General features: G+C 51.9%; 1 protein-coding gene across 7 annotated transcripts; it reads left to right on the top strand.

Moving 5' to 3' along the window:
• The first annotated feature begins 751 nt into the window (after window positions 1–751).
• On the top strand, window positions 752–23,226 carry HEYL (hes related family bHLH transcription factor with YRPW motif like). Of its 7 annotated transcripts, none has more exons than XM_086380670.1 (6): window positions 752–854; window positions 2,480–2,609; window positions 8,315–8,377; window positions 9,396–9,479; window positions 10,724–10,805; window positions 13,366–16,326. In XM_086380670.1, exons 2-6 carry the CDS (start codon window positions 2,553–2,555, stop codon window positions 14,037–14,039), a joined length of 960 nt encoding a protein of 319 aa, XP_086236796.1. In that variant the 5' UTR covers window positions 752–854; window positions 2,480–2,552; the 3' UTR covers window positions 14,040–16,326. The 7 variants fall into 7 exon arrangements, with proteins under 7 accessions (XP_086236796.1, XP_086236806.1, XP_086236812.1 ...); XM_086380680.1 differs by having other exon boundaries at window positions 8,311–8,377; XM_086380686.1 differs by lacking the exons at window positions 2,480–2,609; window positions 13,366–16,326 and adding an exon at window positions 21,564–23,226 and having other exon boundaries at window positions 8,311–8,377.
• The last annotated feature ends 349 nt before the right edge of the window (window positions 23,227–23,575 follow it).

The following is a 23,575-nucleotide window of genomic DNA, read 5'->3' as shown; positions in this document are numbered from 1 at the left end:
ATGAACACTTTGGTCTGTTGTAGGGGAGTCCCAGGAAGGGAGGCTGGAGACTGCCACCCACTCCTTTTTGAGGCATCGCTTCAGGAATGGGTCTTCTCCGAGACTTCTTGGCCTCTCAGGACAGCTTGGCCTCTAGTGAACTGATTCCCAGGGACACCCAGCACCCCCACCACCAAGACAGGTCCTCAGGCACCTTGGCCAGAGCCGGTCCTGCTCAGGTGGTGCAGCCTAAACTTCGGCCATCCCTTTTGGGATGACAGCCGCCCCCCGCCCCACGTTGCACTTGTTCTCCACCCTTTCGAGAGAAACTGCTGGAGGATTCTGGTCGAGGATCAGGCCACCGCCACCCCCACCAACCTTCCCAAACCGGACGTGTCTGCCGCCCCCAGGACCCCAGCACGACTAGACCTCGGCAGTCTGGGGCATCGCGGAGTCAGCAGCGCCCCGGGGCGAGCCAGGGCCAGACGGGGACCCCCTGGACTCCCCGGGGGCCTCCAAGGGCACCTGCCCAAGGCCACCCAGCTCGCGGCGGCCGAGGCGGCGGAGCGGAGCCGGACCTCCCAGCCGTCGGTGGGGGCGGCAACCGCCCGGGGCCTTCCCACGGCTCGGCCAGCGCGTCACGGCGGGGGCGAGGGGGCGCCCGGGGCTGCGGCGCAGGAAAGGGCCCTGGGAAAGGGCGGCGGCGGCGCCCCCGGGGCGGGGCCGGGGCGGGGCCCGACTTCCCGGCTCGCCGCCCGCGCCGCCCGGCGGAGACCCGTGCAGCCCGCGTTCATGATGAAGCGGCCCCGGGAGCCGAGCGGCTCCGACAGCGAGTCCGACGGACCCATCGACGTGGGCCGCGAAGGCGAGCTGAGGTAAGGCGGGCTGGGGTTTGCGGGGCGCGCGGAGGCGAGCCGGCTGCGAGGCCGTCCGCCGGGCTGGCGAGCGCTGGGCGAATCCTGGGGCGACGCAGGTGTGGCGCCACTGTTACGCACACGAATATCCAGGATCCCGCGCGTCTCCGCCGTTTAGGGCTGGGGATGCTTCATGGAGGGAGAGTTCAGCTCGGGGTCTGAGGTCCGGTTGGCGATGTCTTTCTAAGTGCCCGGGCGAGGCTACTGGCAAGGACTTTCCCTGAAGATCTTAGGAACCCTCCCGGGCTGTTGGTATCACACCCCCGGTTCAGAATGCAGTGGCTATGAAGAGTAACCACACCTTCTTAATTCTACTCTAGCTTGGGTGCACTTTTCATATACTGCTGCTGCTGCTGCTAAGTCGCTTCAGTCGTGTCCGACTCTGTGCGACCCCATTGACGGCAGCCCACCAGGCTCCCCCGTCCCTGGGATTCTCCAGGCAAGAACACTGGAGTGGGTTTTCATATACTACACACAGAAAAATTTTCAGGGGAAGAAAATACCCCTTAAGCAAACTGGACTTTGGAATTAAGGTTTGAATATTGAAAAAAATAATCGCTGACTTGCCCATGGTCAATGCAAGGGCCTCGACTCCAGTCAATTCCAGTGCCCTTTCTACCACAAGAGCCTGTTGCCAATGTCTTTCAACTCTTGGTACATTTTCAGACCTGGTGTCAAACCTGTAGAACAAACTAGACTTGTAAAAGCTCTGCTACGTCCAAGTTTTGTGAACAAGCTAAGTTTCGGTTTCTTCATCCGTAAAATGGGTATAAATAATAGATCTGACCTCATAGGATTATTAGGAAAATCAAATGAGATAACCTATATCAAAAGCTTCACACAGAGCCTAGTACATAGCAAATGCTTAATTAGTATCAGGCACTCCATATGTGATACCCAGGACTTGAAAGAGCAGTGGGGACTGACTGTGAGCCTGCAGGCCTGGGTCCTAGCCTCAAATCTGCCATCAACTCACCGTTTGACCTTGGGCCATTGCTTTCTGTTTGTGAGCCTGTTTCCTCATCAGGAAATAAAGGAGAACAGGGAGTAGAAAAGGGAGGCCTCCTGGCTCATCTAAACCTGAATCTCTAGACTAGATTTGCAAAGGGAATTCCGTTCATTCTTAGGGATGTTTCTGAGAGTATGTCATAATTTCAGTGAGCTTCAGTTTTCTGAGACCAGGGGATCCTTTTCAATCACAAGTCCAGTAAAGGGCCACCACCTTCCAATTATTTCTAGCTTATAATAGGAGGTAATTTCCTGTCCATGAGGTTTGGGAGTATATAATACAATTCCCTATGCAACTTACTAGCCTTTAAAAATTGTTTAGCAGAAACTGCTATTTAAAGAATCAGTTCTCTGAGTCTGTGCCTGCTGGGAGCAGAGGAAGGGACCAACGCCATGTGGTGGGGGGGTGGGATGGGGGGGTTGGGGGAGGTGTCTCAAGCTCAGTGTCATTGGGTCTTCATGAATCAGAGGCGTGAAATTGGTGTCAGAGAGCTAGGCCAATGGGAGCCGGCTTCTGTCCTCCCAAGAATTTGCAGCCTGGTCAGTGACCTGCCAGGTCACACAAAGTCCATGGGCAGGATGGAAGATGGAAGGAGAGACAGACTGTGAGCTGTGAGGGCACCTGAACAGGGAGAGGTCACGCACAACCAAATGTGCCAGGAGGACTTCCTGAAGGCAGTGGCATTTGGACTATGGCATAAAGGATCGGTACGTAGTTGTTTTTTTTCCTATACAACATTTTGTCCTTTCAACCAGAGCCCATTTTTTGAGACTGTCTAGATTCTCTGGCGAGCAGACCCCCTCAGAGGAGAGAAAGCAGTTGGACATCTGGCAGAGGCGGACTTATAGACCCCTCTTTGTAGCACTCACCAAAAGGCCCTCCCCCAGGCAGACATCAATGCTTTAATTCAGGGAGCGCTGAACGATGCCTGCTGTGGCCCAGACCCTGGGCTGGGTGTGGGTGGGAGGGGGGTGCCCAGATGTATCCTGCTCAGCCTCTGCCCTCAGGGAACTCTCTGAGAAGAAGAGCTTCATGGACAAAGAAAGCCAGATAAACAGTGGCGAGGGCCAGGGGACTGAAGCAGCCAGCCTCTCCCCAGGGTCAGAGGCAGGGCTCAAAGCCCTCCCCACTCAGAGTAAAGAGCAGGGCGTGTTCTGTTGTCACTGTGGGCATCTGCCTGGTGGCCGTGTCCTGCCCCACATGTGAGAATCACCCTCAGAGCTCCTATCTGAACCCAGCCCCCTGACACATGTGGGTCCAAACTGGGAATATACCTTTCCCCTTCCCCTCTGCAAAAATTTAATGAGCACCATGCCACATGTCAGGCACTGGTTCAGGGTCTGTGGGCTGCTTCTACATGATTTGAGGCACATGGTGGCCTTTGAAGTCAGACAGACTTGTGTGTGACTCTCACCACCATTAACTTAGGCAAGTGACTACCCCTTTCTGAATCCCAGTTTTCTTCCTTTACAATATGGGGATGCTAATACCTTACCTCACAGGATGAGGCTTTGATAGGGTAATGGACTTAAGGCATATCCAAATAAAGCTGCTCTCTAGGGATTTCCCTAATGGTTCAGTGGTTAAGAATCCCCTTTGCAATGCACGAGACACGAGTTCCATCCACGGGCAGGGACCTAAGATCCCACATGCTGTGGAGCCACTAAGCCCATGGGCCACAACGAGAGAGTCCTTGCACCTCAGGGAAAGATGCCCTGTGAGTCAATGAAGAGCCAATGCAGCCTAATTAACTTTTTAAAAACTGCTCTCTAAGGGGTCACTGTTTAGTTGGAAGGTGCCATGTTCATGAGGCAGCATGGTCTAATGAAAAGCCTGGATGTCTGTAGACTGGACTTTGTGTCTCTGTCCCTTCAGCTATCAAATGATTATTTTTCCTTACGGTGAAATGGCCCCAATACTTAACGCACAGAGTTATTGTATGATAAATGAAACAAGCAAATGTGGAAGTGCTGTCTAGAACAGAAAGTACTGGCTATGAAGTATACACGGTGGGATGATGACTACATGGGGAGCAGTGGATGAAAAACCAGTAGACTTGGCTTCAGCTCTGGAATTTCGTTTAATTTGCTGTGTGACCTGGAGCAGATCCCTTCCCCTCTCTGAGTTTCCACATTTTACAAATGGGCTGAATGCTCTGTGAGAGCCTTTCACTGGAGACATTGTGAGTCTGCCTCTGGTTGATGGAAAATGAATGGGGTCACCTGCAAAGGCTCCTCAGGGTATTTCTCTAAAAGGAACTGAGGCTGACCGCTGACAGTGGTCATGACTGGTGGCCAGACCACCTGGAACGCTGCCTCTCCCTCAAGAGACCACCCCAGAATTCTGGCTAGGGATCCCTTGATGCCCATGGAACCGATCTTGGGACTCAATGTATTTTCTCTGAGTCCCTGAAAATCTGCTTTATTTTCAGGCTCTCAGTCAAGAAGCTCTCACACCCTCTCCCGGTGTCAGGGCCAGATCACAGCCTGGAAAAGAGCTCGCTCTGGCTGGGCTCTTGGGAGCTGTACGGCTAAGGGGACTGGAGGGCTATTCAGACAGACAGGAAGTAGGAATTAGGAGGGAAAACAATGCTGAATTTGGAGCCAGAAGACATGGATTCCCACGTGGGCTTTGCTTCTCAGCAGCTGCATAGGCTGGGCAAGCTGCTGTAGCTCCCCGTGCTCAGCATCCTCATCCGTGAGATGGGGCTCTCCCTCAAAGGAGTGAAGTATTAATACCTGTGGTGATGCCCAGGTGAAATGGGGCTCTCCCTCAAAGGAGTGAAGTATTAATACCTGTGGTGATGCCCAGGTGAAATGGGGCTCTCCCTCAAAGGAGTGAAGTATTAATACCTGGGGTGATGCCCGGGTGAAATGGGGCTGTCCCTCAAAGGAGTGAAGTATTAATACCTGGGGTGATGCCCGGGTGAAATGGGGCTCTGCCTCAAAGGAGTGAAGTATTAATACCTGTGGTGATGCCCGGGTGAAATGGGGCTCTCCCTCAAAGGAGTGAAGTATTAATACCTGTGGTGATGCCTGGGTGAAATGGGGCTGTCCCTCAGAGAAGTATTAATACCTGTAGTGATGCCTGGAAAGCTGTGATGTGAGGCATGCCTGTGGGATACAAGAGTGGAGGGAGAGGGATGACACTGCAGAGAATCAGGAGGGTGGGGAAAGGGATGGCTGAGCTCCCCTGAAAGGGGGGTGTCAGCCTCCAGCAGATGGTCCCTGAGGAGGGATCAGGCTGAGAGGCAGTGACGCGCACAGTGCTAACCCAATACCCCTGGAGACACCTTACCTACCCTGGAGGGACAAAGGCCCTGTTTCTTAGTAGACCTTGGCTCTTGTGGCTTGTCCGGAGTGAAGCTTTGTAAACAAGCCGCCCTACAGATCTCAGGATCTGGCCCCTTGAGCCCTGGGCCTAGCTTGCTGAGCCATCCCTCCCAGGAGTTTTCACCCGCCTTACATTCTTGTCCAGATGTTTGGATGGAAATAGCCTTTTCCAGATGTAGCTGGACAAAGCCAGGGCCATAGCAGTAGGTTTGGCAAATGTTGATCTGGTCTCCCTTGCAACCTTCTCTCTTTGAGCAGTGATGAAAATGATCCAGCCTCTAATGCCAAGAGCGTTGTCAAGTGGGCTAGAACTCTCCGGGTGAGCCACATATGCTGTTTCATGAAGGCCTAAGACGTCGATTTTATGGTGTCACCTCTCTGTCCTTCAGTGATGCCAAAGGCAAGGGCAGGAGACGGAGCTCAACTATGAGCTCTGTCATGTTCTAGGCTTTGCTGAGTACCGGGTACAACTGTGCATGAGACAGACATGGTTCATGGCTTCATGGAACTTATGGACTTCATGGAGAGATAGACAATCAAGTATCGGATGGGAGGGGTGATGTCAGAGAAGACTGCCCCAGGAAGTCGGCATTTGAGTTGAGATCTGAAAGGTGGTAGAAGTTACTAGGCACAGGGGCTGGAGTTGGTGTGAGGAGAGGGGGTGGACCAGGGGAACAGTATGTGACACCACAAGAAGGGATTAGTGCATTCACAAGCTGAGCACACAGAGCCGAAAAGAGTTGCGTCTAGGAGGTGACGGGCCAGCGGGGCTACCTGAAAGATGATGGCCTTGATCTTTGGGAAGTCGTGAGGAGTTTAAGAGAGAGACATGATCTGATTTTTTTTTTTAAGATTAAAAAAAATTATTTATTTTTGTCTGCGCTCTGCCTTCGAAGCTGCACATGGGCTCTCTAGTTGCAGTGAGTGGGGGCCACTCTCTGGTTGCAGGACTCGGGTTTCTTATTGTGGTGGCTTCTCTTGTTACTGTCTTCCCAGGTGGCACCATGGTAAAGAATCTACCTGCCAGTGCAGGAGCTGCAAGAGATGTGGGTTCTATCCCTGTGTCGGGAAGATCCCCTGGAACAGGAAACAGCAATCCATTCCAGTGTTCTTGCCTGGAAAATTCCAGGGACAGAGGAGCCTGGTGGACTATAGTCCGTAGGGTCGCAAAGAGTCGGACACGACTGAGCACAACACAACCACGGTAACCTCTGTGGTTACAGAGCGTGGGCTGCAGTGCTGGGGCTCCGTAGTCGTGGTACCGGGAATCTTCTCCGAGCAGGGATCGAACCCGCGTCCTGTGCATTGGCAGGTGGATTCTTAACCACTGGATCACCAGGGAAATACTAAAGACTTTTTTTTTTTAACTTCTTTATTGAATTTGTTACAGTATTGTTTCTGGGATTTTTTGTTGTTAATTTATTTGGAAGATAGATGCTTTACAATTTTGTGTTGGCTTCTGCCATAAAACAGCGCTAATCAGCTGTTAAGTATACATATTTCCCCTCCCTCTTGAACCTAACCCCACCCCACCCCTACCCCATCCTACCCTCTAGGTTGTCACAGGTTGAGTTCCCTGGTATACACCAACTTCCCATTAGGTATCTATTTCACCTATGGTAATGTATATGTCATTCCTTCTGTTTTATATTTTGGTTTTTTGGCCACGAGTCATGTGGGATCTTAGCTTCCCCGACCAGGGATCAAACCTGCACCCCCTACATAAGAAAGCAAAGTCTTAACCACTGGACCACCAAGGAGGTCCCAGCATTTGCATTTAGATGATCTCTCTGCCTGCTTGTAGGGGGTAGTGGGATACAATAGACTCCTGCAGACTAGAAAGGTGATAGAGGCTTGGTCCTAAGATTGGCAATGGAGATATGGGGGACAGATGTAAAATATATTTTAGACATGAGTGGGCAGGTTTTGATGGGATAGGTGAGGACAGAGAAGGAATCAAAGATGGTGGTCGAGTGCTCACCTTGCAGAAATGGGAGATGGGTGCCTTTGCTGAGATGAGAACCCGGGCGGCGGTGGGGGGGTGCGGGGAGGTTTTAGGTGGAGAGGAGCTCTTGGGTTCCTGTTCAGATGTGTGTCTGAAAAAGCAGGAGTCCCCTTGTCTGCAGTGATTTGTGGCTGTGATATCTTCAATGGGAGCTGGGCTCTGGGGGTCTGGGGCCTGGCCGAGGGCATCCAGTCCAGTCCTAGGTCTGAGTGGGGCCCCTGGCATGTTGGCCAAACGAATGATCCTAAGTGCAGCCCAGCAAATCCCCTTCACTCCAGGAGAGCCTCTGAAGCAGGAGACCCTTAAGACGGCAAGCAGTTGGGCTGAGAATATCAGACGGGCACAGAAAGCCCCAGAGGGCTGAGCCTCCTCCACGTGATGGGAACTCCTGGGGTGTGAGCCAACATCCATCCTTCAGCCAAGCGCGGCGGACCGGAGGCCCGAAGCGATGCGAGGCTAGGGCTTTCTGGGCAGGCCGGGGCCGCGTCCCCAGAGTCCGAGAGGGGCCTGTGACCCAGATGCTGCCTCCCCCTCGGCCTGGCCGCGCAGCGTGGGAGGAGGCGGCAGCTGCAGGCGGGCGGAGGGCGGGCGGCCGGCGCGCCCGGCCCGTGGGAAGCGGCGGCATCTGTTCTTTCCACGCTCGTTCCCAGCGGCTCCCTCTGAAACCCAACCCGCCGGCCCGGCCTTGCCGCCGCCGCCGCCCGTGCCCTCGCCCGCCCCGCCCGGGGGATCGGGTTGCAGGAGCCGGTTGGCCGGGTGCGGTTCTCCCGAGGGCGAGGGGCAGGGGCCGAGGCCCAGTGGGTCAGGTCCGGGCGAGAGTCAAGCCCCCCCATCCCATGGCCCCAGCCGCCGGCCACACTGGGGCAGGAAACTCGGTGCAGGGGAGGACTTGGCCCAAGGAGAAAAGAGCCCCCGGGGAGAAGGGGAGAGAAAGCGTCCCCACCCACGCCTGCCCTGTGCCTCCTATCCCCGGGCCTGGGAGGGGGCTGTGCCCGCCTACAGCCGGCTCTGAGGTCAGCCCAGGCCAGGGAGATGGTCCTCTAAAAAATCAGCCTTTCTCTTCCTCTCCAGCCAGATGGCCCGGCCGCTGTCCACCCCCAGCCCTTCACAAATGCAAGCCAGAAAGAAACGCAGAGGGGTGAGTGTCTTTCTCAGCAGATTTGCGGAACAGAGGTTTGCCCTGAGTTCCCAGGGGCCTGGCCCAGAAAACCCTGGTCAGAAACACCCCCCAGGGGGTGGGGGGAGCGGGGAAGTGATGCTGCCTGGGTTCAAGTCCCAGTTCTGCCGGTAGCAAGCTGAGTGACCTTGAGCAGGCACTTAAGCTCTCTGTGCCTCATTGTCTCATCTGTGTAACTGAAATCAGGATGGCACCTTCCTCAAAGGGCTGTTTTGAAGTGAATTAATGTAATGTGCTCAGAACAAAAGGTGACACGCAGCTAGCCATTATTAATTACCCCAGTCTTCCCCACTTCTCTCTGAGCCAGGAACTTTCACTCCCTCCCAGTGTGCTGAGGGGTGAGTTAGAGGGACAGAAGAAGGATGTAGCCATGCTTCTGTCCTGGAAGTCCAGAGACCCAGAATCTGGCAGAGACCAGCCCCACCACTCACTAAACAAAAAACCTCCTCCATCCAGCCTCATTCTCTTTGTCAGTAAAATGGGCGTCATAATTTCCATCCTGAGATAAGCATTCCGCTACCAGTGTCATGAGCTGAGAATGAGCTCTTGGGAATGAAAGGCCTTCCCAGCTGCAGAGAGCCATGTCTAGGACTCCTTGACTTCATGACCCAGCAACTGAAGGGGGTCTCCCTGGCCCAGCAGAGGTCTCCAGGGTCTGCTCTGGGGCTGTGGCTGGTGTTTGTATTCTAATTGATTGGTGCCCTGTTGTATCAATGGTTAAATGTGTTGAATACCACTCCTCAGATCAAGACAAGAGATCTGAGTTCTATTCCCAGCCTTGAACTTCCTTGCTGTGTGACCTTAAGCAAATTGCTGCCCCTCTCTGAGCCTTATTTTCTTCCTCCATAATGTAAAAATGGATTTATTGCCCTCACAGGAATATTGTGAAGGAAGATATGAGTCAGTGCCCATCAAAACATGTTGGAAACTGTGATGAAGTGCCTACTTGGTTTTTGTTTCTTTCCTCATTGCTTTTTAGATCATAGAGAAACGGCGCCGGGACCGCATCAACAGCAGCCTTTCTGAACTGCGGCGCTTGGTCCCCACTGCCTTTGAGAAGCAGGTATGTGACACTGCTGAATGTGCTCGAGGAAATACAGCGTGGGTTGCAGATAGGATTCACTTCTCACGGCATCTCTTATTGATTGGTGGCAGCTGCCTGAAGTGCCATGAAGTGCCTGTCGATGGCCAGGAATAAGGGTGATGGAAATTCAAATTGACCAAGGTGTCTTAGGGGCTGTGGCTTTTGGGGTGTCTTAGGGGCTGTGGCTTTATGTCCATCATCGGGTTGAATTCAATCCTCAAATGATGCCGAAGGATTGGGACTATGATGCCCATTGCACAGGTGAGGAAACTGAAACACAGAGAGGTGAGGTAACTTACTCCGTACTCCAGATCACACAGCTAGTAAATAGCAGAGTGGAACTGGAACAGACTGTGTGATCCTAAAGTGCCCTGTCCCTCGGCACTACTGACATTTCCAGAGCTATGTGAAAGTAGAACAGGCTGCTTGGGGAGTAAGGCTCTGTCATTGAACATGCTGGGGTGGAGGGACTCCAGTCGGGAGTCAGACAGTTGAATCAATCAGACAGCCTCAAAGACTCTCACTGTGTGCACTACGGCACCATCATAGGTCCTGTGACTTCCTTTTGCTGGAGAGAACAAGTGAGTCGTTCCACTGACCTTTACTAAAACCTTCACAAGCCCAGCCATGAACTAGACTCAGTACCTACCTTCAAGGGACTCGAATGGAGAGTCCAGCCCTTAGGTTTCACCTGGGAGACCAGGTGATGCTGGAGTCTCCAGAAACATTTCCCAAGAGAGAATGAAGGACGAGCAGGTGCTTTGGGGTAAGACTATGAGCCAGATCTTGGGTGTGTGTGTAGTGAGTATGAAGTTGGATTTCTGGAAAAGCTGATCTAGGAGGCAGGTGGGTATGCAGGAGTGACATTCTGGTGATGGTGCTGGAAGCCACGGAGGTAGAGGGGACCCTCTGAGGAGATTGCACAGAGCAAGAAAAGTGGGCCATCACCCACTGGGAACACCACTGTTTTAAGGGTCAGTTAGAGCAAGAAGACAGGGGAGGAGGGCGTTTAGGAACTGATGGTAGAGCAGGCTAAAATGAGAACCGAAGAGAATCTATTAGCTTTGGAAAGCTTGGCCAAAAGAGAAGCCCAGGTTCAGGCACTGGTGGAACTGGAGGAAGAGGGGAAAATTGAGGCAATGAGTGTTGATTACTCTGTGCAGGGGAGGTGAGTGACAGAGGTCAGCTAAAGACCATCGCTCTTCTGTCTTCTGTACACACAGGGCTCCTCCAAGCTGGAGAAAGCTGAGGTCCTGCAGATGACGGTAGATCACTTGAAAATGCTCCACGCCACTGGAGGCACAGGTACTGATCCTAAACTCTCCCGGAGTCATTCCTACAGCCAGTATTTGGGGGCTGGGCCCTGGGGATACAGTGGTGAGCAAAGCAGACACGGTCCCTGCCCTCGTGGAGCTCACTGTTCACAGAGGGGCTGAAGCAAAGCTTGTCTCTCTTCTTCCTTTGGCATCACCCTCTCTGCTTTCATTGTCTCCCTGTGTCCTGGCCTTTCTTCAGCTCCACTCCTGCCAACCTTGAACCTTGGAGGAACTCTTCTATAACAGACTACTGGTCCCTCCCTTCCTCCAGGGCCTTGTTAAGCATCGGCCTGAATGAGCGCATTCTCAGTGCAATCCCAGTGGGAGATTTTTAGCCATGGCGGTTCATTGGTGTGCCAACCCACTGATCTAGGCTTCTGGACTCTTGTGATCTTGGTGGTGTTGGGGGGAACTTGCCACACTCACAGTTAAAGATCAGTTGTGGGATGGTAGTAAGATGCAAATGTAATTCATTCTGTGATTTTGAGCTAGTCCACTACAAAAAAGTCACGGAACTGCGGTTTTTAAAAGACTTCTGGGCAAATGGAAATTTTGAAGCTGCTCTGTGTGTTTTCGTAATTTCACCGTTGGGAAACTGTGAAAGCTCCACAGACCTTGGCTGTGAAGACTTAAGCCCTGAAACCTTAACTTGCTACCCATCAAGGAGACAGTTGCATTTTAAGTGAGCCAGCCTGGTGCCTCTCAAGCCTTGGTGTGCAGCGGTGTCATGTAGGCGCAGGCAGAGTCGTGGGTCACAGCCCAGCCATCCCAAGGCAGCAGGTCTGGATTGGAGTGTAGGAATCTGCCAGTTTAGCAAACATGCCTGGTGACCCTGCTGCAAGTAGTGACTTGGAAAACTTCCACTAAAGGAATGCATGGCTGACAGTGGAAACTGTCTCTAATCAACCAAGGGAGGAGACAGTTCAAGCTACATTTATATTTATCCAATTTAAAGAAAAATAGTGACTAATATTTTGGCATCATTTTATAGTTTCCAAAATGCTTTCTCTAATGTTATCTCATTTGATTCTCATAAGAATCTCGAGGGTGGGTGGTGGTGTCCTCACTGTATTCTGGCTAAGGGCTGATGGAAAGACAGAGAATTGTGGCTGAGAGCACTGGCTTTGGATCTGAACCCTGACTTTATTGCTTACTAGTTTTAGGACCTTAGATGATTGATTTAAGCCCTTTATTCCTCAGTTTCCTCATCTCTGAAATGGGACTAATGATAGGTTTTTATGAGGTTCAAATTAGCTAGTGCAAATTAAGTACTTAGGAAGAACCCAGCAAATGTCAGTGAAAAAAGAACAGTCTACAGAGAGAGGTGATTTACTTTGCTCAAAGTTGCACAACTAAGTAGACACCAGGGCCAGGTCTTGCCTCCAGGGAGGCCTGGCTCCAAACATAGTCTCCTGCCAAGCTGTCCCTCTGTGGGGGCCTCAACCATGAACCAGGGGACTGATATTTGTTGCCATGATCATGAGGCCAGTCCTCAATGGGGCTGTTCCATCCTTGCCCAGAAGGTGACTGAGAGAGGGGCAGGAGTGGAGAGGCAGTGAGAATGTGAATACTCTTGTTGGCAGTCCCCCTGGTCACCCCAAATTAACAGGTCCCCAAAACAGGGTCTCTGGCTTGAGGGCAGCAGCTGAGGTCCAGGGTGGGATCCTGCTTCCTAGACTGCACTTTGTGCTGGGAAACAAACTCGAATACCTATGGGGGCCCAAGCAGTCATATAAATGATAGTTCACTTTTCATTTGTTAGGTATTTCTGTGCACCATTTCATTTTGTCCTCCCTTCTGTGTGTAGCAAGTACTGTTACATGCCCGTTTCACAGCTCGGGAAATTGAGACATGGAAAGATTAAGAATCTTGTCTGTAGTCAGAGTGCTGGTTAAGTCCATGGTCAATCAGCTGGCCTCCGAAGACCTCACGCTCTATTGCTACTCTCCGCTCCCCTCTCCAAGGACTCTCCCAGCTCTGATGGCTCTTACACCACTGCCCAGCATCCACCCCATCCTCAGAGCTGTTCCACACCTCCGTGTACACCTGGCAAGCGTCTGCTTAAATGAAGTTATCTTGGCCACAGAGTTTCTTCTTTGGGTTAATCATGAGTTATGATGAAAACAATATATTTTATAATGCTCTGTGGTTAGTGAATTTATTTGGTCCTCAGACCTCACCTCCTCAACCCCAGGTGTGTGTGCGTGTGCTCATTTGTATCCAACTCTTACAAGCCCATGGATTGTACTCCACCAGGCACATCTGTCCATGGAATTTTTCAGGCAAGATACTGGGATGGGTTGCCATTTCCTCCTCCAGGGGATCTTCCTGACCCAGGGATCAAACCTGTGTCCCCTGCATTGGCAGGCAGGTTCTTTACCACTCCCACTTTACAGATGGGGAGACTGGATCTCAGAAAGGTGAGGTGACATGCCCAAGGTTACAAAGGGGGTGAGTGAGGAAAGCAGGTTCAGAACTCAGGACAGTCTGATCTCAGGCTCTGTGCTTGTCCCCTGCCCGGCATGCCCTCATCGTGCCTCACTTTTCAGGATTCTTTGATGCTCGAGCCCTGGCGGTCGACTTCCGGAGCATCGGTTTTCGGGAGTGCCTCACTGAGGTCATCAGGTACCTGGGGGTCCTGGAAGGACCCAGCAGCCGTGCAGACCCCGTGCGGATCCGCCTTCTCTCCCACCTCAACAGCTATGCAGCCGAGATGGAGCCTTCACCCATACCTCCCGGCCCCTTGGCCTTCCCTGCCTGGCCCTGGTCCTTCTTCCACAGCTGTCCAGGGCTCTCTGCCCCGAGCAACCAGCTCGCCATCCTAGGAAGAGTGCCTGGTCCCATGCTTCCCAATGCCTCCTCTCTGGCTTACCCCATCCCGGCCCTCCGAGCAGCCCCCTTGCGCAGAGCTGCTGGCACCATCCTGCCAGCCCGGAGGAATTTGCTGCCCAGTCGAGGGGCATCTTCTACCCGGAGGGCACGCCCCCTGGAAAGGCCAGCTGCCCCCCTGCCTGCGGCCCCCAGTGGCAGGGCCACCAGGGGCAGCCACATGGCACCCCTCCTTAGGTCTCCTTCCCCTGTCTCCCCTGGCATGGTGGGGTCTCCTGCTTATATGGCTGTTCCTGCCCCCAGGCCCTCTTCCCCGGGGCTAGCTGGGAGGCCAGCAGGAGCTATGCTTTGCCGCTCCTGGGTCTCCGAGATCACTGAAGTTGGGGCTTTCTGAGCTGGCTTTGCCCCCAGGAAGGAGGAGAGTTCTTTTTCTAGGAGTTCTAAAAACGGCGTTGCCTTTTCTGCTCTGCTTCCTGGACTGGTTATGTATGAAGGTATCTTCACCCATCCAAGGAACCCTCCTCCTTTGGCCCATCTCCCCTCCTCACTGCTTGTCCCAGCTTCTCCTGGAGCTGTTCTGATCTCAGAGTCTGGGTCTCATGTCCTCCCTGGACAGAGGAGTCCCAGGAGAGTCCCCCAAGAACTGTGCCCGGACCCCCTTTCTGCCTGAGAACACAAGGGGCAGTAGGCGTTAATCTCAGGTATGGGAACAACGCTTTAAAAGGCCCAATGACCTAAGGCGTGCTGCTTCCCCAGAGATCAGACCCCAGCCAGGCGCAGTGGCTGCCTGGCTGCAGCCTTCCCAGGCCCCTGGGCTGGAACATAGTGTCTGTTTCACTTCCTGAGATAGAAACCGCACGGGGCCACTAAGAGGTCTCCTGGGAACCCTGTCTGCCCCAGCCCACCTATCTGCTCCCCATCCCAGTGAACCCCAGAACAGACCTGCTGTCCACCACAGCCAAGACTAGGGACTGGGAGCCCAGCAGGGCCGGCGCCTACGCTCTTCCCAGCTGCCGACACCCACCCTTCAGGTGACCACAGCTCTCTGCACACAGCTGGGAGGTCTCTGGGCTCCGTGACTGGGTGTCCTCACCCCCAGGCCTCAGACAGTGTCCCCAGACAGGAGCCAGGCTTGTGCAGCAGAGAACCCGGCTCCCTGCCTCCCGGATGGTCACCTCCTCCGGGCCTGTGGCCCCGTCGGATACACAGCACAGAAGCCGCGTTCCCACGTGACGGCGTCCAGAGAGGAATCCTCTTGGGAATCAGCACCAGACGTTTGTGCTGCCTGGTTTGCATCCGGCTCACGGAGCCCAGACGGCTGGGATCGCCAAGGGCTGTCAGGCTGGACAAAAATAGCTGTGAGGAGGGGCGAGAAGAAGGACAGTCAGAGGCGGCTCGGCCCTTCAAGGTCACGCAGTGGGTCGAGGGCCTGGGATCCTCTTCACCTGGGATTCCATGTGCTGGCCGGCTTTGCCCAAAGGCCCTTGGGTTCCCCAGTTCCCGCCCGCCACTTTCCCTCTAAGGGGACAAACGGCCCAGAGATGCCCCCAGTGGGACAGAAACTGAACAAGATGGGGAGGGCCAGAGCTGACACACCGCCCGCCCAGCGCTGCCAGATGGCTGTTAAAATGAAGAAGCGCTTCTGTGCCTATTGACAAGTATCTGCTTTCCCCGACTGCCTCCGGGTGCCCCCACCACGTGGCTTTTGCCCAGGACCCTGGGCTGGTTAACGCCTGGCTGCCCCAAGGCCTTGGGGCCCTCCCGCTGGCAAGTCATTGGTGCTGACTGTGCGGTTATCAAATGCTTCTATCACCCCTGGGGGAGTCTCCTGCCCCTACCCTGTGATGGAACTACCATCCCCAGAGGCTGAGTTTGAGGAGACTGCATGGGCTTAAAAAGTAGAGTTTGCAAAAGCCCTGGGGAGAAAGGGCCCTTTCAGACAAGTGGGTAGGAGAGCAGAGATCATTTAAATGACCCAGAAAGCTCTTTTGAGAAGGCGAATTCCTCAAGGAGGGATAAAGAACTAAAGGCATTCTTTTACGCCTCAGTGTGAGGTGGTTGGATCAGATTCTGCTGTCTTCCACCTCTTTCTGTGTGGAGAGAGAGAGACGTCATTTCAGGGAACAGGTCCCTGGCCGGGATTGCTGCTGAGGGACACAGAGACGGAGGGGGGCTGCCAGCAGGTTCCCTGGAGTTGGGAGGGGCCACAGAGGTTGGTGGTGGAAGGCAAAGACCAACTTCACCTTTCTTACAAGGGGCAGGCCCCTCCCCCACCTCCTCTCTTCCCTGGCACCCTCCTCCTCCCCAGCCACTGCTCCCCGGACATCAGGTCAGTGCTCCAGTCCTGCAGTTTGACCACCTCCTAGCCCAAGAATCCAACATCTCATGGCAGGATAGTGGGAAACGTTTTTCACGTTTCAAATACCCTGTTTCAAAAGAATCAGTTGACACCGTTGAATGAGGTAGGAATGACCCAGAACCTTCAGCGTCTTAGTTGCTCTCGGGTTCATTCTCCCTGAGAGACTGTGGGGGAAACAGTGACTCTGTGTATTGGTTTCCATGGCTGAGGGCACGTGTATCTTTGTTTATGTTCCCACACCTTTCTGGTGCCGCTGACTCCCACCCCATCGTTGGGGTTGTCACACATATTCAATAAAGTTTTTTTTTAGCTTTTCTGAAAACCTCTGCAAAGTTCTACTTCTTGCATGTGTCTGGAGTCCATCCATTTCTCTCTGAGCCCACAGCCCCGACCCTGTTCTGGCCACAGCACCTCTCCCCAGACCTCTGCCCTCCGAAAGGTCACTCTGCTTCCTTCTTGCTTTGCCAGTCAGTTCTCAGCACAGCCAGAGAGAGCTCTAAGCATGCAAACCATAGCATATCAACCCTGGTTTCACGTCCTTACTCCACTTCCCTATTATTCTAAGGATAAAAGCCGAGCTCTTTTTTTTCTGCTCCCAAATTCACTTTCAGCCTTTTTCTTGCCAATCTCAAGCTTGTTGCCTGTGCTTCTCCCACCCTGGCCTTCCTTCATTTCTTCCTTACTCCAGCCTCATTCTCATTTCTAGGACTTCGCATCTGCTGTTCCCTTTGCCAAGGATGCTCTTCCTCTACCCTTTGCAGGCTGAAAGCTCTTCATACCCTCAGGCTTTGGCTGAAATGTCACCTCCTCAGAGAGTCCCACCCTGACTACTGGGCTTGACTCTATCTCAGAGTCCTCTATTCTTTTTTTCTCATATGGAATTTACCATTGCACATCCATTTGTGTGTTTACTTGCTGGTGAACTGTCTCCCCCACTGGCGCATAAGCTCCGTGAGGCCAGGGACCATGCCTGGTTTGCACTCCACCCTGTATCCAGTGCCAAGCACGGTGCTGGGCTCAAAGTCAGGGTTCAATCAATATTTGTTGAAAAAATGAACTGGGGGAGGTGAGGAATCTTCTAGACTTGTGTTATTGGATGATTCGGGCTCCTCTGGGCTGAACCCCGTGCTGGTCAACCTCAGGGGGTGGCTGGAGAGCACATTGAGAGCCAGGGCCAGGGGACTGGAAGTTCTGGCCAATGGTGAGGGGACTCTGGCCAAATAAAAGCACGAGCGTGCTTGCTCTGGAGTGCACTCTGACAGCTGGGAACAGGCAGGCCGTTTCTGCCAGAAGGTCTTGTTCTCCACTCTTGGCCCGGTTCTCGTCAATGGATTTGGCTTGTGGTGAATCCAGGCAAACATTTACAGAGGTCTGCTCCATGCCAGGCAAGGCATGGCAGAGCCAGAGGTGATGAGGACAATGTCCCCCTGAGGGGGTGCACCCTCTAAGTGGCAGCTGGGTGGAATGAGAGTGAGAGGGAGGTCTGTTGAGAAGGCTAAGGGGTATCAGCCTCTGCTTAGCAGGGGTCGTGAGGGAAGGAAGTGCAGGAAGGAAGCCTTCCTGGAGGAGGATGAAGGGAGGTGTTCTAACCATGAAGGGAACATCCTTTGGGGCAGCTCTGGAAGATGGCCTGAGACAAGCACTGTTTTCAGTGGCAGAGTGAAAGACAGGTCGTCTGGGCACTGAAGCCAGACTTCTCAGGTTCAGGCCCCATTTCTGTTCACTTATCAGACTGTGGTCTTAGGCAAGTTACTTAACACCCCTGAACCTTCTCATCTTTAGAACAGGGACGATAGCTGTCATAGCTACTGTTAACTGAGCAGTAGACTACATACCACTGTGCTAAATGCTTTTCTTGGAACATCCCCATCTTATTACAATATAGAAGCTGGGCAAGACATAGTCTACTACGGCTAGGCAACAAGTGAATGGATAACACACAGAAAGTCCTTGGTACAATGCCAAGGGGTATGTATGAAACATATGAAATGCCCGGTCCAAGCCATTAGTGTTATTGATGGAAAGAGGCTGGATCCAAATTGTGAATGTCATGCCGAGTTTGGACTTCAGCCTATAGGCAGTGGAAGCCATGGAAGGTTTTGCCAGGTGAATGCCAAGCTCAGACCTTGTCTAAGAAACTTCTCTTTGGTGTGGTGTGGACACCTGGGAGGAGCAGTATTCAGACTCAGTGCCACCTGTTCACTGGAGACACCTCAATGCTTTTGAAACATCAGTGTCCAGGCTCTAGAGATGATGGTTTAACTTACCTGCAGTGGGATTTGGGCATCCCATAAGGCAATGTGAAGAATCAGGACTTCTTTCTTGGTCAAGGTAAATTTCAACTCAATAGGTGGTGTGGACTCCAGTTTATGAGCCTGAAAAGGCTGCTGCCTTCTGAAAAGTAGAAAAAAGTTAATTTCCACAAGGGCATCTCTGTTCTCCAGCACCGTCCTAGTCCATGGCCCAGAGTAGATACTTAAGAAACTTTATGTGTTGAAAACTTTAGGGACTTACACAGTTGCCCTCTGTATCTGTGGCTTCCACATCCACAGATTCAACCAACCACGGATCAAAAAAAAATTTTTTTTTTAATTCCAGAGGGACTTCCCCAATGGTCCAACAGTTAAGACTCCACGCTCCCATTGCAGCAAGCCCAGGGTTCAATCCCTGGTCAGGGAACTACATCCCACAAGCCACAGCTAAAAGGTCCCACATGCTACAACTAAGACCCAGAGCAGCCAAATAATAAAAGAAAAATAAATAAATATTTTTAAAAAGACATTAGCTTCCTTCCCTCCTTCCTAGAGAATGAGGGTGGGAAAAATCACATCTGGATATCATCTGATCCCATTAATAGCAGCAAACATTTTCAAGCCCTTGAGCTATATTATCTCATATAATCATATGGATGATATTTCATGTAGTAGTAGGTTCTATTATCATTTTACAGAAGAAATTGAGACCTAATTTGTTAGTGAAAGTATCCAAGGTTCAAAACACTAATGAATTTTCTAACCAAAATTAGACTTCCCTGGTGGCTCAGATGGTAAAGTCTGCCTACAATGTGGGAGACCTGGGTTCAATCCCTGGGTCGGGAAGATCTCCTGGAGAAGGAAATGGTATCCCACTCCAGTACTCTTGCCTGGAAAATTCCATGGACAGAGGAGCCTGGTAGGCTACAGTCCATGGGGCCGCAAAGAGTCACTGAGCGACTTCACTTTCACTTTCAACCAAAAGTAAAACCTAGGTCTGTCTGATTCCATCTTAAAAAAATATATATATATTTATTTATTTGACTGCACTGAATCCTAGCTGTAGCATATGGGATCTAGTTCCCAGGGATAGAACCCAGGTTCTCTGAATTGGAAGCTCATAGTCTTAGCCACCGGACCACCAGGGAAGTCCCTGTCTGATTCCATCTTAATACGGAACACAGCTTCTTTCCCCAGCGGCCTCTTGTAACACAAACCCAAACCATTCAGTGGCAGGTCATATAGGGCTGGTGGTCTGGCCGGCCATGTTAGCCTGGGAAGCCCTTCAGCTTGGCCATGCTCTTTTCCCCAGTGCTAGTCAGAGTAAAGCTCAGCAGCTGTAACAAAGAGGCCCACCAATAACTCCGTGGACAAAAGAAGATGGAAGTTTATCTTTCACCTAACTGCCTAGTTGACCATTCCAGAGCAGCCAGAAGCTATATCCATTGCAGACATTGTAGAGCCCAGATTCCTTCCATCATGATTCCCTGCCATTCTGCAGAGCATTCTCCCTGCATTGTTATGCTAGGTCTCCCTGAATTCAAGCCAGCAGGAAGGGAAAGAGAACTTGGCAGAGATGTGGCCACAGACTTAAAGCCTGGGCCTCGAAGTAGCACAAAGGTGTCCTATCCATCCACATTTCCCTGGTGAGAACGTTAATGAATAGCCACATCGAACTGTGAAGGAGGTTGGGAAATGAATTTTTGCCCTATTCTCTGACATAAGTGTGAATAAATATTGGTAGATAGTTTCTATCACTTCACGCTTACCTCCTATCCTGGGAGGCTAAAAAGAATGTGGGAATCAGCGTCATCAGTAGCTACCACCTGGCTGGTTGTGTGTGTGTGTGTGTGTGTGTGTGTGTGTGTGTGTGTGCGCACTTGATCTGGAAGACAATTCACTTTGAGTTGGAGGAACCAAGTATAGGGGCTCCACTGGGGTAGGTTGGATACCCATGAATAGCATTGTGTCCACTGGACCCAGGTCCCTGGAGAAATTGCCTAGGGACACACCGTGTAAGAAAGGAGCATTTGTTGCTCTAGGATGCCCAGTGGGTGCCCAGTGGGCACTACGCTGGCTGATGATCATCACCTAGGGACTGTGTACCACACGGAACCCTAAGGGCCTTTCTACATCCTGTCTCCCACTTGGGGAGGAGGCACGGATAAATGCTTACATCTTCCCTGACCTAGATGGCTGTTGTGTCTTTTTGTCTTCCCAGCTACCAGGGACACAGCCAGCTCAGGAGCTTTGGGTCTCACAGGGCTGTGGGTTCTGTTTATCTAAGTTGAACTTCACGTGAATAGAGCCTCTGAGATGCCTTCCATTAGTTACTTGACAGCAGGTGAAAGGGGGCCAGGTGCCGAGTCTCCAAAGACAGACATCCAGGCTCTGGATTCTTCTTTTCTGCTTCATGTATGAGTTAAAAGAGGGCTTCCCAGGTGGCTCAGTGGGAAAGAATCCACCTGCCAAAATGCAGGAGACACAAGAGACGCAGGTTCGATCCCTGGGTCAGGAAGATCTCCTGGAGTAAGAAATAGCAACTCACTCCAGTATTCTTGCCTGGAAAATTCCATAGATGGAGGAGCCTGGCAGGCTACAGTCCACGGGATCACACAGAGTAGGACACGACTGAGCGACTGAGCATGCGTGTAGGAGGTAAGAGAAGCCAGGCTGTTGTTCAGTCCGTGAGTCTCAGAAAGCTGCTGGCCCTCAGCCCAAGGGCCATTTTTAAAAATTGGAGGACAATTGCTTTACAATGTGGTGTTGGTTTCTGCTGTACGTTAATATGAATCAGTTATAAGTACACATGTGTCCCTCCCTCTGGAACCTGTCTCCCATCCCACCTCTCTAGGTTGTCACAGGGCGTTGAGCTAAGCTCCCTGTGCTACACAGCTGCTTACCGCTAGCTGTTGTACACATGGTGATGTATGGGTGCCAATGCTGCTCTCAGGCTGTCCCACCCTCTCCTTCCGCTGCTGTGTGCGCAAGTCTGTTCTCTATTTCTGCAGTTAGTCCCTCAGTCGTGTCTGACTCTGAGACTCCATGGACAGAGGAGTCTGGAAGGCTACAGTCCATGGGATTCGCCAGGCAAGAATACTAGAGTGGGTAGCCATTCCCTTCTCCAGGGGATCTTCCTGACTCAGGGATAGAACCTGGGTCTCCCACATTGTAGGCAGATTCTTTACCATCCTAGCCACCAGGGAAGCCCTGAGATTACTCAAGTGGGTTGCCGTGCCCTCCTCCAGGGGATCTTCTCGACCCAGGATCAAATCTGAGTTGTCTCTTATGTGTCCTTTATTGGCAGGTGGATTCTTTACCACTAGCTCTTGTCTGGGACGGAGAAGGCAATGGCACCCCACTCCAGTTCTCTTGCCTGGAAAATCCCATGGGCAGAGGAGCCTGGTAGGCTGCAGTTCACGGGGTCGCGAAGAGTCGGACACGACTGAGCGACTTCATTTTCACTTTTCACATTCAGGCATTGGAGAAGGAAATGGCAACCCACTCCAGTGTTCTTGCCTGGAGAATCCCAGGGTCGAGGGAGCCTGGTGGGCTGCCGTCTATGGGGTCGCACAGAGTCAAACAGGACTGAAGTGACGCACAAGGGCCATTTAAATTCATTCCTGCCAAGCTCAGCTCAGGTAGTAAAGAATCTGCCTACAATGCAGGAGACCTGGGCTCAATTCTTCTGTCGGGAAGATCCCCTGGAGAAGGACATGGAAACCCAATCCAGTATTCTTGCCTGGAGAATTCCATGGACAGGGGAGCCTAGTGGGCCCCAGTCCATGGGGTCACAAAGAGTTGGACACGACTAAGCAACTAACACAAACACACACACACACACACACACACACACACGGGCCATTTAAATTCAGGCTTTGGGCAAAATCTGGATTCCATTCCTCTGCTCAAGGAAGTCCACTGTGGCAACACCCTGTCCCGGGCACCCCAGGTATTCTGTTGGAGCTTCTGAAAATTAACCAACCACTCATTGCCTACAACTTCAGCAACCCTGAAGGGAACCAGTCAGCAAGCATGAAAAGCAGTGATCCTTTATGTCACACATCAACAAAACATTTCAAAGTGCTTTCCTATGCATCACCTCACTTACAGCTCTCAACAGTTTGGTCAAGGGAGTCAGGGCAGGAATTATTATCTCCATGATGCAAACGAGAAACTGAATCTCATTTCAAGTAAAATGATCTGCCCAGATTGGAATAATAGTAAACGGCAAAGCTTATTTGGACAGCAGAGGAAAGTCTCAGATTGTAAGCAGGCACAGAGAAGTCATATAACATTATCCAGTTACTACCAAGTATGTACCATACGCATATGGTCCTGAACCAAGTACCTTCCATGCAGAGTGTGTGTTTATCTTCATAACTCCATGATTTAGACTTTGGTTCTATCATTATCTCCATTTTACATACGAGGAAACAAAGGCTCAGAGATATTAAGTAACTTTCTCAGGTAACACAGCTATTAAGGGGCAGAGCTCTTAACTGCCAAGTTCCACAGTCTGTCAAGTGCTGTAACTTCTGTGTTCACCCCTTAAAGATATCAGAGGTGGTGCTCAGGCCTCCAAAACAGCTCCTGGTTTACATCTCAACGCTTTGGCCTCAGACCCATTGGTATAAACTCAGCCACCCCTCAGGACACCCCTCAGCTCTGTCTGCCTTCATAATAACACTCCATGTGCCAGGCATCCATCTAGGTTCTGGGATTCAGCAGTGAATAAAACAAACCCCTAGATTCCTGGAGCTGACATTCTTGTTAAGGGAGACAAACGATAAACACCTGGACAAAGACACACATGCGGAACTTCCCCGGTGGTCCAGTGGCTGGGACTCTGCGCTTCCAGTGCAGGGGGTCCAGGTTCGATCCCTACTAGGGGAACTAGATCCTGAATCCACAACAAAGATTTCGTGTGCCACAACTAAGACCCAGGACAGCAAATAAATAACTAAAAATATCTTTAAAAAAAAGAAGACATACATGAAATGCTTGATAGGAAAGAAGGATAAGGTGGCTAAGGGGGCAGAGAGTGACTGGGGAGAGGTGCTGTTTTATACAGGCTGGACAGGCAAGTCCAGAGTAGCCGTTTGAACAGACACTTAGAGGGAGGGAGGAAGCCACGAGGCCATCAGTGAGTAGGGCATTCCAGGCCAGGAACATCAAGGGCTAGTCCCAGAGGCCAGTGTAGCTGAAGTGTAGACAGTGAGGGGAGGAGGGTAGCTGAGGATGGTGGGAGGCAGGTCATGGAAGAGTGTTAGATTTTACTCTGAATGAGGCAGGAAGGCCTGGCAGGGTTAAGTGCAG

Source organism: Bos grunniens, chromosome 3 (assembly GCF_055505025.1).
Source record: "Bos grunniens cultivar Pamir isolate PY7600 chromosome 3, Bosgru_T2T1.0, whole genome shotgun sequence".
NCBI lineage: Eukaryota > Metazoa > Chordata > Mammalia > Artiodactyla > Bovidae > Bos > Bos grunniens.
The sequence above is the reverse complement of the archived record's forward strand: the minus strand, read 5'-3'. Positions and strand labels throughout refer to the sequence as shown.